The 20,693-nt window shown below is 36.7% G+C and overlaps 1 protein-coding gene across 7 annotated transcripts in view; it reads right to left on the bottom strand.

Moving 5' to 3' along the window:
* The window catches only part of LOC138691865 (zinc finger protein 679-like), a 47,771-nt gene extending 27,390 nt beyond the window's left edge, over positions 1-20,381 (bottom strand). Inside the window, exons 1-11 of one of the 7 annotated variants that reach the window (XM_069814421.1) lie at positions 20,011-20,381; positions 19,602-19,808; positions 14,539-14,763; positions 14,122-14,324; positions 13,795-13,865; positions 13,564-13,674; positions 9,564-9,646; positions 4,577-4,779; positions 3,239-3,327; positions 3,026-3,136; positions 257-339 (exon numbers count right to left, since the gene is read on the bottom strand). In XM_069814421.1, coding sequence (XP_069670522.1) covers positions 257-339; positions 3,026-3,136; positions 3,239-3,327; positions 4,577-4,779; positions 9,564-9,646; positions 13,564-13,674; positions 13,795-13,865; positions 14,122-14,324; positions 14,539-14,639 — 1,055 coding nt within the window. In that variant the 5' untranslated portion in view covers positions 14,640-14,763; positions 19,602-19,808; positions 20,011-20,381. Of the gene's footprint in view, positions 1-256; positions 340-3,025; positions 3,137-3,238; positions 3,328-4,576; positions 4,780-9,563; positions 9,647-13,563; positions 13,675-13,794; positions 13,866-14,121; positions 14,325-14,538; positions 16,438-19,601 lie in introns of those variants that run through there. The other 6 variants (XM_069814420.1, XM_069814419.1, XM_069814422.1 and 3 more) reach the window with 6 other exon arrangements.
* Positions 20,382-20,693: the final 312 nt, after the last annotated feature.

A 20,693-nucleotide genomic window follows, 5' to 3' on the forward strand; every position in this document is an offset into this window, starting at 1 on the left:
AAAACGTGGCTTACGAAAACAGGTCCACATTTCGGAATGTATTGCTGTGCCTGCCACGGAGAGAAATCAAATTAAATACAGTAAGAACCAACCCACACCAGTGTTCAGTGTCATGAATATCTTAATAGAACTACATCTATGTAGCAGTACCCAGCAAATCTCGTTGAAGATTACGTTTTCCATTGTGTTCTACATAATCCTTCAACTGAAACACCGAAACCAAGCACAAATCAAAGACACGACAAAAACCTCTCACCTCTCAGTCACAACTTCAGATCCTTGTTCCAACATTTCCAGCTCAGTCTCGTCTTTTTCTTGAAGCTCGTCAAATGTCTCTTCCTGTAAACAATGAATATAGCTGAGAACATTAATGGAAACACTTTGAAAGGGTCGCGACCACTGACATACAAGACAACAGTTGGTAGTAGTTCAACCAAAAAGATAAACTACCAACATAGGTTCGACATTGATGATTTTATATTTCAAGAGGTGGAGAAACATCAGAAATAGTTGGAGAAAGAAGTAAGACGATATTTTGCCTTTGAGAAAAGATACAATTGTACAAATTGTTGTACCATCAGTCTACACATGGTAAATCTAACGAATACATCAGCGACTAATGATGAAGAAAGTGCACAAATGTAGACGTAGGATAAGGGTAAATAAATATAACAGACAGTGCGATACATACACTTGGGTGATTGATAGAAATGCCATTTCACATTTTAATTAATTTCTTTCCTGGTTACTTTTTTATTAGAATAATACAAAAGACAGGATATAGCATGGCAGTGACTCCTCCGAGAAAGAAAACGTGTGGCATTCAGAGTACGCTTCAGGAATCTATAGTTCATATGTGTAATGAACTGGAGAAAGACGATAATGAAGAAGGAATTATGAGGACAGAGAGAGCAACTATAACTAGAATATCAAAATTATTAGGACTCTTAAGAATACATTTTAAAACAGCATTCAGTTTTCGGTTGTTATACTAATTATTTCACGTGATCAAAAAAAGAAATACATTTTTAGGTTAGGTCTCGTCAATCGTAAACTGTTTAGTCAAAGCAATTAATTCCATATTGTCAGACAAACTAGACTTTAATATCAGATCATATTAATCTACTAATTACCAACATAACTGCGAGAAAAATTTATTAAACACTTCCCAACTCAAAGGTGAGATGTGGTAACTAAATACGGAAGGCATCGTTATTGTTAATACTATATTATTATGATTATTATTATTATTATTGTACATGGCACTGTAATTTGACCCTCTTTGGTGGTATCTGGTATTGGTTGGCAACACTGAAGAGAGGCCAAATTAGTCTTTTAAGTGATCCCCACCATGCTTCAAGTCTTCATTGGAAGAAGATGAGTCTACAGGCTACAAAGATTCACCACAGAAAGATCTGGATAACCTATTAGCATTATATTTCTAGGAATTTTCGAATTATTAGATACTCATTCACAGAAAGAAAACTAGTTGTTACATAGCAGTGAAATAACTGCATCAATTTCTGTTGAAAGTAAGGTAATTATATGTGGGTCATTTGCAAAAATTGTAAACAAATGGACGATTGACAACGTCAAAATTAAAGTACTATTTAGTGCATATTCTGCATGTATTAATGTAGTGCAATGTCTGCCATAGTAATCAGCCACTGTACACTCACCTTGCTTTACAGCACTGTTTTGAATTATGTAACAGACATGACGGAGTAACAGATCTGACAGGTAACAGACTTGACAAAGCAAACAAGCATGTGCGAACCTAAAATTTTTTTGCTTAAAAATCTTCAAAATAGCAACTTAACTACTGGACACGTGTACTATTATGTCCTCTTGATCTTGACTTTATATGTTGTTATTTGTGGAAAACACAACACAAACAGATCTGACAGAGTAAAAATGCACGCTTAGATTAAAACATAAAGCAAGAGTATGACACAAAAACTCGCCAAATCACAATGAGTGAACACAGCAGTACAATAAAATGGGTCTTTGTGCATCATCTTGGCTTATGCTGACATCTGTGGGATTTCTTTTTCAACTGTATATCCACGGGAACAGAATGGTGTAACAGACCTGACTGACTTCCTGGACTAGAGTAAATATGCAATCATATTTAAGGAAATATAAACTCAGATATAAATGAAGAAATTTTGATAACACCAAATGTTTCTTTAATTTTTTTCTCAATTACATTATTAAACAAACATTCATCTGGTCATAATCATGCTCCATTTTAAAAACTTAACTAGTATGGACACGGCATTTTAGCTGCCAGTATGAGAATTTTATTTTATTCTCGTGAAATATTTCACATGAAGGAAATAATTCTTGTGACATTTACTACAATAGTATTGAAGTGGTTAAATGGCAAGTTGTAGCAGATTTAAGTGAACACCATATTTTAACGTTTTGGTGGCTACTTAATTCACACACAACCCACAGAATGTCTGGAGGACCACACCTGCTGTTGGTCGACGGGTCCATTGGACCTAGCTGGGAGATCTTGTTGATCACCAGCTTTCGCTCTTTAAGCCACTGGAGGACGATTTTAGTGCCATAGCAGGTCAGCACTAGGAACAGAAAAGTAGAAAGAGGAGGAAGGAAAGGGAAATGAACCCCTAGTGCAAGAGGTCAAATGACTTTATTGTCAAATGCCTGGCATTAGAAAACAACAACAACATTAGTATTGAAACTACTCACTGTTAGGAATTTATAACTCTATCGTTATAGATGCAATAATGGGAAGGGTAAGAATTGATGCACATAATTTGTTATACAAATTCTGCAAATGACCCACGTGTAAGTTTTAAAAGCTAATTTCCCCAGCGAAAGTAAATATGAAATTAGAGTCGATCACAGTAGTAAATATTGAATATATACTCGAAATCTAATGACGAAAGGTAAAGACCTATGAGAAAGGCTTTATGGGGTTGCAGTTTTCTGGTAAAGCAGAACACAACATCAGTATAAAAACAGCTGAGGTGGAACAATCAATAACATCACTCACCTCTGGCTCACACTTCACCGTAACAAACGGAAATGGCTCTACAGCATCCTCAACCTCTGCTTCTCTTTTCACATCACCGATGGGGTCGCTGCACTCCACTGATGTCTGTTGCTGTGACAGACATAATGCATTTGTGAAAGAGCAACCAATAAACATGAATTAAAAGTCGAAGGTTTTAGTCTGGAGTTTAGTGAAGGAGGTATTCACACTTACATCTGGTGAATTATATGCCTCTTCTTGATCTCTTGATTGCAAAGCCAATGGGTCGTCTTCGGGTTCCGTCTTGATCATACCCATTACATCTGGAAGAACAACGCAAGAAAATCATCAATTTGATAGACCAATGGAATAGGTAATTATGTGCAAGTACTGGTATTTGTTTTCTATGAAACTGATATTTTAAAACTTTATGATTATTATTCCTAATGTGGAAACACTTAGAAAAAGTGAGCTGCAAACAAACGTAGTTTAGATTTATTATATTTACGTATTTACGGATTGGAAGTGTGGTCAGCCATTTTGTGTTTGATGTTTATAATAGGACAGGAACCGTTTGGTTCTGGCTCATGCAGTGTGGGCGTGATTTTTAAGTGAATCATTTTCGCATGTACATTTAAGACCAAATCAAGCCGTTCCCTTCGTGCTTTGGTTACACATCTTGAATGTATGAAGGTTAGGTTTGGTTAGTTTAGCTATTTATTAACGAACTCCGCGCAAGATTCTGTCGCGAGCCGCGATGTGTGATGACGTCACAGTAATTCGATTGTTTTCATTTTGTCTCTGTCACTTTGAGATTAGGTCTGGTAATGGAAGGAGAGCGTATTTTGTCTCGTGATGGTGGTTTGTGTGGAGGTTGTATTTACTGAAGTCAGATATTCAGCAGAGTTAATGTTCAAGAGTGCATATCCAGATCAATGTGAACACATACACTGTTCTTTCATGGAAGTGGGTGAAATGTATCCAAGTTTTCATTAATGTGAGGTAAGTGATCGTAGTTTGCTATTTATTGAACTGTTTCGTCGTTGGCATAGCTTAGGTTAGGTTAGGCTACATTAGACTAGGAATGTTAAGTTTATCAAAATAAAAATTTTGAGACAAGTATTTGTAGCAGTTTGGGCTACAGTGCAACACATCTAGGCCTAATGAGACTCATTTCATTTTGTTATCCTGCCTAAACCATATTTATTTCTTAATGGAATCTAATTTCGTTAAGCAATACATTGAGAGCCTGTGGTGTTAAATATTTTGAACCTATACACTTCAGCTTTCCTTTATCTGAACAACAGTACTACCGGTATTTAATTTACGAACCTTTCTTTTGCACTGACAAGTACAAGAACACCTGTCACATCATTTACACTTTTTGCGTAAACGATTGCTGTCGACTTGTATCTCACTTGTTTCCTTAAACTCTCAGGTTTGTTTAATTTCAGAGTTCTGAAGATGATCCCTGTCCTGGCAAAGAATCTCAAGAGCAGCTTGAGAAGGTTTAATTATTCAATGAATCTGCTGATACAGACATACAAGCATTACAGGGCTTTCGTTTCTTACCTGCAGGTCCCAGACTTTTTGAAGGTTCATTTGGAACATCAAGCAGAGTTGGAACTGCATTACAGGTTAATTTATTTGTGCTCTGATTAACGAATTGTGGGTTTTCAAAATGAAGAGAGCGAAACTTCATATTTTTATGAAGATATACTTCATTTTTATTCATTAGATCTTCCCTCCTGCTGTTTATTAACGACTTACTGCATCTAGAAACAAAACAAGAAAACGATGTTAGGATATCATGAATGTAGGCCTACTTACGTACATTTATTTATAGGATAATCTACCACAAACACTATACTCCTAGTCTTTATAATAGTATGTAGTTTTTAAAGCATAACAGTCAACTACAAATAGTCATTTATACGTATATTTTCACATTCCCAATGTAGGTAAGATAGTATGTTTTCTAATGCCAGGCGTTTGACAATAAAGTCATTTGACCTCTTGCACTCCAATATTTTTCAAAGATATTGTCATGGTCAGCCACTGAAGCACAGATTTTGAGGTGTTCCGAATCCATTTCTTGGTTTGAGTTGCAACATGGACAGTTAGGGGACTGATATATTCCAATTCTATGCAGGTGTTTGGCGAAACAATCATGGCCTGTTGCCAATCTAAATGCAGCTAAAGACGATTTTCGTGGTAAATCGGGAATTAACTGTGGATTATGATGCAGAGAGTTCCATTTTTTCCCTTGAGATTGTGTTATCAAATTTTGTTTGTTGAAGTCTAAGTATGTTTCGCTCTAGAATATGCCATTAGGAAAGTTCAGGATAACAGGCAGGGTTTGGAATTGAACGGGTTACATCAGCTTCTTGTCTATGCGGATGACGTGAATATGTCAGGAGAAAATACACAAACGATTAGGGAAAACACGGAAATTATACTTGAAGCAAGTAGAGTGATCGGTTTGGAACTAAATCCCGAAAAGACAAAGTATATGATTATGTCTCGTGACCAGAATATTGTACGAAATGGAAATATAAAAATTGGAGATTTATCCTTCGAAGAGGTGGAAAAATTTCAAATATCTTGGAGCAACAGTAACAAATATAAATGACACTCGGGAGGAAATTAAACGCAGAATAAATATGGGAAATGCGTGCTATTATTCGGTTGAGAAGCTCTTATCATCCAGTCTGCTGTCCAAAAATCTGAAAGTTAGAATTTATAAAACAGTTATATTACCGGTTGTGAAACTTGGACTCTCACTCTGAGAGAGGAACATAGATTCAGGGTGTTTGAGAATAAGGTGCTTAGGAAAATATTTGGGGCTAAGCGGGATGAAGTTACAGGAGAATGGAGAAAGTTACACAACACAGAACTGCAAGCATTGTATTCTTCACCTGACATAATTAGGAACATTAAATCCAGACGTTTGAGATGGGCAGGGCATGTAGCACGTATGGGCGAATCCAGAAATGCATATAGTGTGTTAGTTGGGAGACCGGAGGGAAAAAGACCTTTAGGGAGGCCGAGACGTAGATGGGAGGATAATATTAAAATGGATTTGAGGGAGGTGGGGTATGATGATGGAGACTGGATTAATCTTGCACAGAATAGGGACCGCTGGCGGGCTTATGTGAGGGCGGCAATGAACCTTCGGGTTCCTTAAAAGCCATTTGTAAGTAAGTAAGTCTAAGTATGTAGATTTAATAAATCTTTTCACAGAGTAATACGTAAATTTAGGGGAAAATTTTAGAACACGGATTGCACCTACCAAATTGTCTTAAAATACTAAAAGGAGCAGATTTGTCTGCGTTTGTCGAATGAGCATCATTATATTTACGAAAAGGCACTTTTCAGTGCCAGTAATTTATTTTGTGTGCACAAGGTTGGAATTTTGAAGTAAAAGGGAAAAGGTGCAATCCATGTTCTGGAGTTTATCCCCCATATTATTCAAATTATTGTATTTTACCCATTAGCACTTATTACAACCGATACCGAACATTTTATAGTTTACACAACTTTCCTTCACAGGTAACAATGCGAAACACGGCACAGTCTACTGTCCCTAGTACTCCTAGCAGCTAGCCGCTTGGAGAGCTGTATCGCGAGAAATGCAAAAAGAAATCACCTCAAGCTTCGTGACTGTATTGTATGAACTATAGATCAGATTGTGGAAGTCGCACAAACTAGTATTATATATTTGCTAAGTTCTGCAGTGAAATAAAAACAGAATTTGAGTAGTGAAAATGTAACCTACGCACACATAGCACAGTCTAGTAACATACACTCTACTATAAGGCAAATCGACTTCGGAGGGCCGTGAACTAACATAGCTGAATATATTTGAAATGGTTCGACACCGAGTGCTACCGGGAGAGAAGAGAAATGATCACTGCCCTACACTGTATCAAAACAAACAAAAACAACAGCACTGAAGACCTGAAGAGATACGCAGATGCAAGGCGAAATTACAAAGCACTGCTAAGGAAAAAGAAAACTACATTCTGGGAGGAAGAAGGAAAACAAATGGTTCAGGACGCAATTCAAAACCCCTACATAGCACTCCGGAGGAAGAAAAATCACGCCACACATTACATACCTATGGAAGAATGGGAAAACCACTTCAGAAACATATTAAACAGAAAAGGAAAAGAAGAAGTGTTTGCAGAGATAAAGGAAACCCCTGATCCATGGATCCCCTTCTCAACCCAAGAAGTAGAAGAGTGCTTAAATGCCCTCAAAAACAAGAAAGCTGCTGGCCCCGACCACCTATTCAACGAACACCTTAAACAATCTAGTCATTTATTAAATGCTACATGGACACAGTTCTTCAACAAATGCATAGAAATAGGTGATATCCCAGAAAAATGGAAAGAATCCACAATAAAAGTAATTTACAAAGGCAACCAACACCAATAACCATAGAGGCATCGCGCTGGAATGCAACCCCTTCAAGGCCTTGTCCAAGCTAGTCTACAACAGGATACGGGACGAAATAGAAAAAAATATACCGGACGAGCAATTCGGCTTCAGAGCTGGAAGATCCACATTGATCCCAGTAGACCTCCTGTTGAGGGAAATAAATGACGCTCTAAAGCAAAGAAAAGGAAAGTTGTTTGTCGCTTTCCTGGACTTCACGAAAGCCTTCGACATCCTCGACAGAAGCTGGCTAAATGAAAAACTTCGACTCACCCTCGGGAACAACAGTGTCTGGTACAGATTCCTAAACAACATATTGAGATACAACAACGTCACGATATCGGACAATTTAAATCACTACCACCCAGTGAGACAAACGAACGGAGTCCTCCAGGGCGACCCCATGAGTCTCCTGCTATTCAACTTAGCAGCAGGAGACCTCACTAAAGAAGCGAAAGAAAACGAAGACATATCAATCTTTGCGTACGCAGATGACATCGCAGTTGCAGCATATGACATCAAGACACTGCAACAAACCCTTGACAGAATGGCAACATGGTGCGAAAGGCATGGATTTCAAATTAACCCTAACAAATCAGAGCTCATGGTATTCACAAAGGGCGGCAGAATTCCAAACGACCTGGACATCAAGATTAACAACGAAAGTATAAGAATACCTCGGGAAGTGAAGTACCTAGGAGTCATACTCCAACCGAAGGGGGGAAAAGTTTCACAAGACACGTCACAGAAAGAGCAACGCTGGTACAAGAGGAATAAACGAAATATTGCACATCAGACTGCTCTCACTAGAAACAGCAATAAAGCTTTTTCACGCAAAAATAGTGCCCATGCTGTGTTACGGAATCGAAATCGTATGGCCAAGCCTTAATGTAGCAAAACCTAGCCACGCTGGAAAAAGTGAAGGCAAGATTTCTAAAGAAGCCACTAGGAGTGGCAACGACAACACATCCCGACTCACGTATGAATTAACAAGAGAACCATTCCTCATTGAAGAACTGAGGACCAACTTCCTCCTGCCATCCACTGCTGAGACTGAGAAACTAACGAACTTGCTATATGCAAAGAAGTCGGAAATCTGGAGAGACTTTTACTGCAGCAAAGCCATGACGAACCGAGAATGAACAGGACCAAACAGGACCGAAAGGCACATAATAACGGGACTAGCGGTACACGGCTTCCACCATACCTTGTGCAGAACAAAAAAATTCCACGACCCAGACGATTCGTGCATATGCGAACTCTGCGGTAATAAATGTGAATGATATCATATCGAAAGCTGCAAAAGAAGAACTAAATCTATCTCGCAGTACGCGGGCGCAGAATAAGATAGCCACAGATCACACGAGAGACTTCTTCCATGCACATACGTGCGCATTTCAGTGTTCATCATATATCTGAAATACGAAATTCAATGGAAATCTTCCAAAAATTTTTTCCCCCATTTTCAATAAAATTTAATGAACTAAATTCAGTTCCAAGATTTCTGCGGGAATGAAGATGTTCATTATTTATTTTTAGAAGACTTCTCGCAACGTTGTAGTGTAGGAGATGCAATGAATGTTAGCCTCTTGCTATTGGTCTTCTAATTATATACTAAGAGAAAGAGGTTAAGACTGGCTTGTAATTGTTTGGTGCATCTATAAATGCGATGGTTACGAACATTTCATATTTTTTGTGAGAAATAACAATCTGTAATTGCTTATAGCGGAGTACAATGAAACCACATCAGGGCACCATTTTAGAATATTGGGCACATGAGTTTAGTGATCAAATTTCAAGTGTCGAAAATGTATATTTGCATAATACGCATAAATAAAACGTAGTCTGTGAAAGCAGGTCTCTATTTTGGAATATATTCCTGTGCCTGCTGTGGAGAGATATCAAATTAAATGCAATAAGAACCAAACTACAGCCAGTGTTCATTCCCTGCATGTGTTATGATCTTATGAGTATCTTAATAGAACTACATATACTGCACATAAGTAGCAGTACCCAACAGAACCTGTTAAAGATTACATTTTCCATTAAGTTCTACGTAATCCATCAACTGAAGCAGTGAAACCAAGCACATGTTAAAGAAAAGGCAAACCACTCTCACCTCTCAGTCAAGACTTCAGATCCTTGTTCCAACATTTCCAGCTCAGACTCATCTTGTTCTTGAAGCTCGTCAAATGTCTCTTCCTGTAAACAATGAATATAGCTGAGAACATTAATGGAAACAGTTTGACATACAAGGCAACACTCAAAGTTGTGCGAGTTAAGTTCCTGCCACTGCAGTTGGTAGTAGTGGAGCCAAAAAGATAAACTTAAAAAAAAAAGTTATGTTTTAAATGTTATGTTTTATTTAACGACGCTCGCAACTGCAGAGGTTATATCAGCGTCGCTGGATGTGCCGGAATTTTGTCCCGCAGGAGTTCTTTTACATGCCAGTAAATCTACTGACATGAGCCTGTCGCATTTAAGCACACTTAAATGCCATTGACCTGGCCCGGGATCGAACCCGCAACCTTGGGCATAGAAGGCCAGGTTATGTTTTATTTAATGACTGATGAAGTTATATCAGCGTCGCCAGTGTGCCGGAATTTTGTCCCGCAGGAGTTCCTTTACATGCCAGTAAATCTACTGACATGAGCTTGTCGCATTTAAGCACACTTAAATGCCATCGAACAGGCTTGGGATCGAACCCGCAACCTTGGGCAAGAAGGCCAGTGCTATATCAACTGTGCCAACCAGGCCGATTAAATAAACTACCAACACAAGTTCGACATTGATGGATTTAATATTTCAAGAGATGGAGAAACATCAGAAATAGTTGGAGGAAGAAGTACGACGATATTTTGCCTTCGAGAAAAGATCCAATGGTACCAATTGTTGTACCATCAGTCTACATATGGTAAATCTAATGAATACATCAGCGATTAATGATGAAGAAAGTGCACAAACTGATCTATATTTCAGAGGGAATTACTGGAAACCAGTGAAATTTGAACATACTAATAATTAATTATTATCAGTATTAATATTAATACATAATAGTTATTTTAGTGTTCCATTGCATTGTGGTTACAATTCAAGATTATAATCGCATGAATGTAAATAAATATAAAATTGTGTGATACATGCATTTGGGTGTGCCATTTCACATTTCAATTAATTTAGTAATTATAATAATAATAATAATAATAATAATAATAATAATAATAATGTTTTATTTTCGCTGGCAGAGTTAAGGCCATAAGGCCTTCTCTTCCACTCAACCAGCCTTAATCAATACAATACATAAATTTAAATTACAAATATTTTCACTACACTTAAAAGGTTCTCCAGCAATAATCTTCACTACACATTTATTTAAATTTAGATAAATCTATAAGGTAAAGTAGTAACTTAATTTATGAGCTAATTTAATTCAATGAATTATAATTAATTTAATATTTGAGATAGCTAGTAAAATGATGAAAATTAATTTAATATAAGCTTACTAGGACTATTTTACAGGGAGAATATATATATTTCTATTTCTATAATGAGAATATTAATGTATTTGCCATTAGAGGTTTTGTAAATCTATTTAGAGAATTTAAAGATAATAATAATAAGAATGGACAGATGTTAGTTTCATTATAAGTAACAAATATTAATCAGCAATTCATCTGTTAAGTAAGAATTTATGTAATTTTGACCTAAATGAAGCTATTGTCCAACAACCCCTTATATCACTCGGAAGCGAGTTTCAATTTCTAGCAACTGAAACTGTATAGGATGAAGAATATAAAGATGTCTTGTGGTAGGGTATAATGAGTAAATTTTTATGATGAGATCTTGTACTTAGCTGATGATATGCGGATAAATTTTGAAAACGAGAAGCCAAATAGATTGGGGTAGCGGTGCGCAGAATTTGAAATAAGAGAACAAGAGAATGCAGGGCTCGTCGATCGCTTAGCCTGAGCCAAGACAGAGTTTGGAAAGACAGGGAAACATGATCATACTTACGAATATTACAAATATAACGGACGCACGCATTATGCACACGTTGTAGCCTGCTGCTCAAATTTGCATTTAGGTTACTTAATATAATATCGCAGTAGTCAAAGTGTGGCATCACGAGTGTTTGTACAAGGATTAATTTTAATTTATAAGGAAGAAAGTTCTTCAGTCGCTTTAATGAGTGAATAATGGAAAATATTATAGACAGGAAATAGCATGGCAGCGACTCCTCGGAGAAAAAAAGTGTGTGCCATTCAGAGCAGGCTTCAGGAATCTATAGTTCAATGTCTAATGAACTGGAGAAAGACGATAATGAAGAAGGAATTATGAGGACAGAGAGAGCAACTATAACTAGAATATAAAATTATTATATTCGTAAGCATACATTTCAAAGTGGCATTCAGTTTTCGGTTGTTATACTAATCATTTCACGTGATCAAACAAAATACATTTTTTGTTAGGTCTCGTGAATCGTAAACTGTTTATTCAAAGCAATTAATTTCATGTTGTCCGATAACATAGATTTTAATATCAAATCATATTAATCTACTAATTAAAAACATAATGTGCGGGAAATTCAGGAAAAAATAATACGTCTACTCTTTCATAAATGAATGAAAAATTTATTAAACACCTCCCAACTCAAAGCCGATGTGGTAAATAAATAAGAAAGACGTCGTTATTGTTAATACTATATTATTATTATTATTGTACATAGCATACTGCAGTGATTTTACCCTCCTTGGTGGTATCTGGTATTGGTTGGCACCACTGAAGAGATGGCCAAATTAGACTTTTAAGAACTACTGTTACTTGATCTTCACCATACCAAATACCTTACTATAATAATACCGGACAGCTGTATACTAGTAGCATTGACGAGAGTGCGAAATGTTGCGGAGGTGACATCTAGCAGAGAGGTGTGTTATTACGACCACAAATACAAATGTTAACATAGCAGGAATCGGATTATTATTAACAACGTGAGATACATACTAATATGGAATAATACTATAGGCCTATGAGACACTGAAGAAATGTTGAATAATATTTAATGTAACATTATTATTTTATATCAAAGCTCTATAATATGAGAAATATTGAATACTTTGTATTATTTTCTGTAATTAATTGTTACCGATAGATATGTTTTCTTTGCTGTACTGAGACAAAATTAATTCTGTTGTTCAGAATTAATTTACAATAACGCTTTATACACTCATTGCTGAGAAATGGAAAGATAAAACTGATAGTAACCTGATGTTTGTAATATAATTAGTAAAGGCATGTGGACAACAATAAAACTCAATTCTAAAATCTTAAAATTTCCAATACGTTTTAACTTCAATATATTTATTAGGTCTAAATAAAAAAGCTAATGTTTATTGTTCTATCAACACAAAGATGAAGGAATTAGGCCTACTAAAGAATGTTGTTGACTCACGTTTTATGAACTGTCGGAAATCGAAAGTACGATTTGGAGCAATTTGTAATACTGCAATTGTCACAATTATAAACAGCACACATACACCCTGACATTTTAACACGGCACTAGTTAATAAAACTATTAACTAGCCCAGCAACAATATACATTGCAGTAGATTACAGCTTGCTTCACGGGTTTCAGCACACCCTGCTGCCTAGATAGCAGCACCTGCATTGATCACACGCTAGCTGTCCGGTATTATTATAGTAAGGTATTTGGCCATACTTCAAGTCCTCATTTGAAGAAGATGAGTCTACAGGCTACAAAGATTCACCACAGAAAGATCTGGATAACCTATTAGCATTATATTTCTAGGAATTTTCGAATTATTAGATACTCATTCACAGAAAGAAAACTAGTTGTTACACAGCAATGAAGTAACTGCATCAATATCTGTTGAAAGTAAGGTAATTATATGTATGTTTTAAAAGTTAATTTCCCCAGGGAAAGTAAATATGAAATTAGAGTCGATCACAGTAGTAAATATTGAATATATACTAAAAGTCTAATGACGAAACGTAAAGACCTATGAGAGAGGCTTTATGGGGTTGCAGTTTTCTGGTAAAGCAGAACACAACATCAGTATAAAAACAGTTGAGGTGGAACAATCAATAACATCACTCACCTTTAGCTCACACTTCACCGTAACAAACGGAAATAGTTCTACAGAGTCCTCAACTTCCGCTTCTCTTTTCACATCACTGATGAGGTCGCTGCACTCCACTGACGTCTCTTGCTGTGACAGACATAATGAATTTGTGAAAGAGCAATCAATAAACATCAATTAAAAGTCGAAGGTTTCAGTCTGGATTTTAATGAAGGACGTGTTCACACTTACATCTGGTGAATTACATACCTCTTCTTGATCGCTTGATTTCAAAGCCAATGGGTCGTCCTCGGGTTCCGTCTTGATGACACCCATTGCATCTGGAAGAACAACGCAAGAAAATTATCAATTGATAGATCAATGGAATAGATAATTATGTGCAATTACTGGTTTTTGTTTTCTATGAAACTGATATTTTAAGACTTTCTGATTATTATTCCTAACGTGGAAACACGCACAGATTCGTATAATCTTCATCAACACAGCAGTGTAAAGAATTCACCATGCTCTGTTATCAAGTATTCAAAGAATCTGGTGATACACAAATGGAATCATTGCAGGGGTTTAGTTTCTTACCTGCAGATCCCAGACTGCTTGCAGGTTTATTTGGAACATCAAACAAAGTTGGAACTGCATTCCAGGTTAATTTATTTCTGTTTTCGTTCATAAATTGTGTGTCTTCGAAATGAAGAGAGCAAAACTTTATATTATTATAAAGATATACTACACTTTTTTTCATAAGATCTTCCCTCCTGCTGTTTATTAACCACTTTTTGCATCTAGAAGTAAGATAAGAAATCGATGTTAGGATATCATAAATGTAGGCTTACTTATATATATTTATTTATAGGATAATCTATTAATAAACATTATAGCCCTAGTCTTCATAATAGTATGTACTTCTTAAAGCATAACAGTCAACTACAAATAGTCATTTATACTTATATTTTCATATTTTTAATGTAGGTGACATAGTAAGTTTTGTAAACTCACCTTTCTGGATCTTTCGGAAATCGGAAGAAGGATAACTCTGGGCTCCTCTTCTTATTGTTGCTACAGTTTATAGCACTACAAACGTCTCCTCCTTGACCCATATTTATTATTGAAATTATTGTATCTTGGCCATTAACATTTATTACATCCGATACGGAACATTTCACACTTTACACAATTTTTCTTCATAAGTAACAATGCGAAACACGTCACAGTCTATTGTCCCTAGTTAGAAGAGAGATTATATAGTGGCTATTGCGCCGACATGTTAGAAGAAAATTGAAAGAGCATCCGCCATTGAAGTAAGCGTCTAAAACTAAGTGGGCGTGACGATAAGTAAGGTTGGAGTCGAGAAGCTGTCAAAAAAATTTCGGAATGTATGCTTTCACGACCGGCGTCATTGGGATCGATGTTATCCAGGCTAAAGGGCTGTTGCTACCATACATTTCGTCTGCTACTGCGGCAGACATCATCAGTGGTGTGGCACATGAGAGCACAAAGATCTTTGTGTGCTGCAAACGACTGAGACTGGTTGCCTTTCGGTATTTGAGGTCAGGATGGATCGTGGCTCGATTAAATGAGATATGGTCCACTTTGGAATAAGTCCTCTCTACGAAAATGTCCGACGTTTAGAAATGTCCATATAGAAAATTCGTCCATGCCATAAAATGTCCTTATCTGAAAAAGTCCACTCTCAGCAAGTCCTCTTCTTAAAAATGTCCTGCGTTTTAAAATGTCCACAAATAAATTCGTCCATTTCTCTAAAATGTCCGAAAAGGAAAACTGCAAGGAACGTGCCGAGAAATTTATTGTCATTTCAATTATGTTACGTAATACAAAAGATACATCTACTGTTCATCTTGAGGGTCACTATATAATTTCAAAACATATGATGTCGCTCTTAGATATCAGAAAATTTCATTCCTATCTTTGTAATCTTGGTAATTACCCACAATGTTGAAAATTCTCGTTTAATTTTTTATATGGGCTACCGTTTATTTACTGGCCGCTTAATATTTGTATGCCCACCAAAGACCTGGCTTACTAAATGTTCTGTTTCCGATTCTGTTGTTGCAAATGGCTAACGAATCGCGAAATGTTCACGTGATGTGTCACCACAAGTCGTTGGAATTGAGAGTGGAATCCTTCAACCACATTACTTGTATGCTGTCCGCCATTAATTACTAATTCATAGACGTTCCATGTCTCAGGAGAAAATCTATGGGAACTGCTCGCCTTCGCCCTCTTGCCGGATGACCAGCAATATATGTAATTTCAATGTAATCTGCTAAGTCCAAAACATCGTCCACAAATCTTTCATGTAATAAATCCCAAACAAATTGCAAGTCATTTAGCGGAATAAACGGCAATTCCATAATTTCCTGTATTTGGTTTCTTACTTCAGGGTTCTCAATATCCAAATATTGTGCCCTCAGACCCCTGTTGACTACATTTCTCCGTATTGCTTGACTGAAGTGGAAAAGACACCCACTCACTACTGCCTAATGGAATGCCAGTTGACAAGCTTCATTTTGGCGATTTCAAAATCACACATTGTATAGGTATATTATATAATATAGTGAGGTAAATATTTTCAGTCTTAATTACAGTTAGGTAATATACTACAGGAAATACAAAACATCAAACAATCCCATGCACTGTGAAAAGCTGAAATAATTAATTTCGTATGATGGACTTTATAATATGGTGGACCACACAGAAGTTGGGCTTTTTTTACTCCATGGACAAAAATTGTATGTAGGACTTTAAATGTTGGACTATTTAATTTATGGACATTTAGTTTTGGACCTTTTGTACTTGTGGACATTTTGTTATGGACATTATAACCTTGAAGCCGTGGCTCGCCATTGCCTCCGCAGTCTGCAGTGTTGTGACTGGCTACCGTCAAATTCAGTTGCTGGATGAATGGTTTAATGGGTGTGATTCTTAGGGCTGGTATCATGTTTGATTGAAGTTGTTCTTGTGCTTGTAGATTTCAATGGCCTCTCGATGTAATCTGGCATAGAAGTGTGGCGTGCTGCTTAGGATGTCGGTGTCCTCGAACCTGATGAGCTCCCCCTCTTAAAACTTGCGTTCGGCTACTGCTGTCATATCTATGCGGCCTATGCGGCAGTTTCTTCTATGTTCAGTAATCCAGGTAAAGCATGGTACCCGGGCCTGAGAAACACACGCATTAAACCATTCATCCAACAGCCGAACACGATGGAAGCCAATCACAACACTTCGACCACCTGTGGTGAGCCACGCTCCATCCTGATCTTAAATACCGTAACCAGTCACAATCCCAGAACACTAAGGAGATCTTTGCACTCCCGTGTGCCACACCACTGACGATGTCTGCCGGAGCACCAGACGAAATGTATGGTAGCAACAGCTCCAACAGCCTACAGCCCTTTAGCCCGATAACATCGATCCCTATTTAAAAGGCATGTTGGTCTGACAAGTTAACATGTAAATGAAGATAAACATCATAAATCCTTCAATAACTGTCTATTTTTATTACAGTTATTGAAGGATTTATGATATCGATCCCTATGTAAAATTTCGTTTGCATAAATCAGTTAAACTGAAGTATAAAAACCTTGTGTTCCGTCAAAAATTTGACACGTGCTAGTAACTTAATCTGAAATAAAGAACTTGGCCTATGTACGCTAAATTTAAAACGCTTGAGCTATTCCTAGAAGGAAAGTTTAAAAGAATAACCTAATGGAGCAAAACTGTCATATATGTACAAGAATTCCAGCAATACAATGAAGGAAATGTTAATATTCTTAAGGTTTTTTAAATGCGACCTGCAAGACTACCTATAAATGAACGAATATGATTCGGATGGTTTTATGAAATTGTTTTCCCAGTCTCTACACGTTGCAAAACTATTTATTATACCGCAAGATATTATACAATGAAAGTAGGCCCTAACTGTAGTAAACAATCTTTACCTCTAAGCTTGTAACATGAGTAAAACATGACCCAATACGCTTTTAGTTTTTTTTTGTTACAGTAGTGTATAATTATATAATTATAGGAATGTGAATGTGAGGCCAGCAGGTGGCTAGTCTGTCTGAGCGCTACTGGCTATTGTATACAATACAATACAATACTGGCTATTATTATTATTATTATTATTATTATTATTAAAAATTGGAGATTTATCCTTCGAAGAGGTGGAAAAATTCAAATATCTTGGAGCAACAGTAACAAATATAAATGACACTCGGGAGGAAATTAAACGCAGAATAAATATGGGAAATGCCTGTTATTATTCGGTTGAGAAGCTCTTATCATCCAGTCTGCTGTCAAAAAATCTGAAAGTTAGAATTTATAAAACAGTTATATTACCGGTTGTTCTGTATGGTTGTGAAACTTGGACTCTCACTTTGAGAGAGGAACATAGGTTAAGGGTGTTTGAGAATAAGGTGCTTAGGAAAATATTTGGGGCTAAGCGGGATGAAGTTACAGGAGAATGGAGAAAGTTACACAACACAGAACTGAACGCATTGTATTCTTCACCTAACATAATTAGGAACTTAAAATCCAGACGTTTGAGATGGGCAGGGCATGTAGCACGTATAGGCGAATCCAGAAATGCATATAGAGTGTTAGTTGGGAGACTGGAGAGAAAAAGACCTTTAGGGAGGCCGAGACGTAGATGGGAGGATAATATTAAAATGGATTTGAGGGAGGTGGGGTGTGATGATAGAGACTGGATTAATCTTGCACAGGATAGGGACCGATGGCGGGCTTATGTGAGGGCGGCAATGAACCTTTGGGTTCCTTAAAAGCCATTTGTAAGTAAGGAAGTATTATTACTGTATTATTATTATTATTATTATTATTATTATTAAAAATTGGAGATTTATCCTTCGAAGAGGTGGAAAAATTCAAATATCTTGGAGCAACAGTAACAAATATAAATGACACTCGGGAGGAAATTAAACGCAGAATAAATATGGGGAATGCCTGTTATTATTCGGTTGAGAAGCTCTTATCATCCAGTCTGCTGTCAAAAAATCTGAAAGTTAGAATTTATAAAACAGTTATATTACCGGTTGTTCTGTATGGTTGTGAAACTTGGACTCTCACTCTGAGAGAGGAACATAGGTTAAGGGTGTTTGAGAATAAGGTGCTTAGGAAAATATTTGGGGCTAAGCGGGATGAAGTTACAGGAGAATGGAGAAAGTTACACAACACAGAACTGAACGCATTGTATTCTTCACCTAACATAATTAGGAACTTAAAATCCAGACGTTTGAGATGGGCAGGGCATGTAGCACGTATGGGCGAATCCAGAAATGCATATAGAGTGTTAGTTGGGAGACCGGAGAGAAAAAGACCTTTAGGGAGGCCGAGACGTAAATGGGAGGATAATATTAAAATGGATTTGAGGGAGGTGAGGTGTGATGATAGAGACTGGATTAATCTTGCACAGGATAGGGACCGATGGCGGGCTTATGTGAGGGCGGCAATGAACCTTCGGGTTCCTTAAAAGCCATTTGTAAGTAAGGAAGTATTATTATTATTATTATTATTATTATTATTATTACCCTCCAGTCAAAATACTAACAATACGGCCTAACAGAGAGTCTTGCAGAAATTTGGATGTCAGTGTCGAAATACAATTTTAATATTTTATTGCTATTAGGTTTTAACTATGTTTAAAACGGAATTATAGTGATTTTATCCATGTTAGTTTAAGAATATTACTAGTAAACCATTAATTTGTTTTATCGCTTGTCTTCGAAATAGGCCCACTTTCTATCAGCTACAGCACATCCTCTTCTTCTATAAGAAGTAAGGACACAAGAAGTGTCGTTAACACAAAAAGCTATACTCGGAGGGGCACAATTTGGCTCGTTCCATATTACCCACTGTTTCACTACTTCTTTTTTTTTTTAAGGGAATCTGCAGGAAAAGAAAAATACTGTAGTACGCACGGCATGTGCTGTGGGCTTTGTTACAAATTTACGCATGAAATAAAAAATGCTACTAATTAACAGAACTATGGACTTAACTTCATAAAATTTATCTGAAATATGACATACCAATTGTATTTTTCCTTTTGCTATTGCAGTTATATGCAGCACACACAAGGTAGCTCCTATCTCCGTATGTACAACGTTGTAAGGAGATTAATTTATACACCGAAAGACGCTTATTCCATTTGTCGCTAAAAGCGGTATATAAGGCGACTTGGCCACTCTATAATCTCTCTCCTAACTCGTTGCCCTTAGTACTTCTAGCTTGGAGCGCTGTATCGCACAAATGCAAAAAGAAAAAAATTAACCTTAGGCTTTGTCACTGTTGTATGTACTATAGCTGAGATTGTGGAAGTCCCACAACAATATTCAACAATTATAAATACTTTAAAACTAGTATTATTTATTTTCTAAGTTCTGCAATGAAATAAAAACAGAATTTGAGTACAGAAAATGTAAATTTAGGCACAGATACCACAGTCTATGAAGATACACTCTAATGTACGCCAAATCAACTTCAGAGGGCCGTGAACTAACAACGCTAAACATAATTGAGTATCAAGGAGACTGTGGACCAACTAATTTTTACTATATGCACATAATTAAATGAATGAAATGGAATGCGCACAATTTGCGTAGGATTTGTAGTTTAGTCTTTGCAGAAGTCTATATGCACTTTATTGTGCTTGCTTTTCTCTTGAGAAAATCACCCGCCAAATACGGTTACACCCATTCCAATCTTGCTACTGTCTCTGAACAGGATTCTGGTGTAGACACCACAGATCGTATAAAGAAGAATACGAAGAAAACCAACAATGTGTTGCCACGTCCTCATAAACTCTGAAGGGAGAAAAAACTTATTTAAACCGTTAAAAACAACTCTCAGAATTGTAGCACACAACACGATGTTATCACTGTGAAATCCATATTTTCACCAAAGATGCCACAAATTCCTTTGCTTCTTACACAGTCAACCGTATAGTTAATGACTCTACAAACAAGGAATATATTAAACACAATTTTATTCGAGTACGACTACTGGGCGACAAGAGAGAAATAACTGAAGCATTTCTGGGATTGAAACCATTTTCTCATACAATGTTTCGAAGCACCACATTGTCAAGTTTTTGGTGAACATAATATTCGGACATCACTCAA

Source organism: Periplaneta americana, chromosome 16 (genome assembly GCF_040183065.1).
Source record: "Periplaneta americana isolate PAMFEO1 chromosome 16, P.americana_PAMFEO1_priV1, whole genome shotgun sequence".
NCBI lineage: Eukaryota > Metazoa > Arthropoda > Insecta > Blattodea > Blattidae > Periplaneta > Periplaneta americana.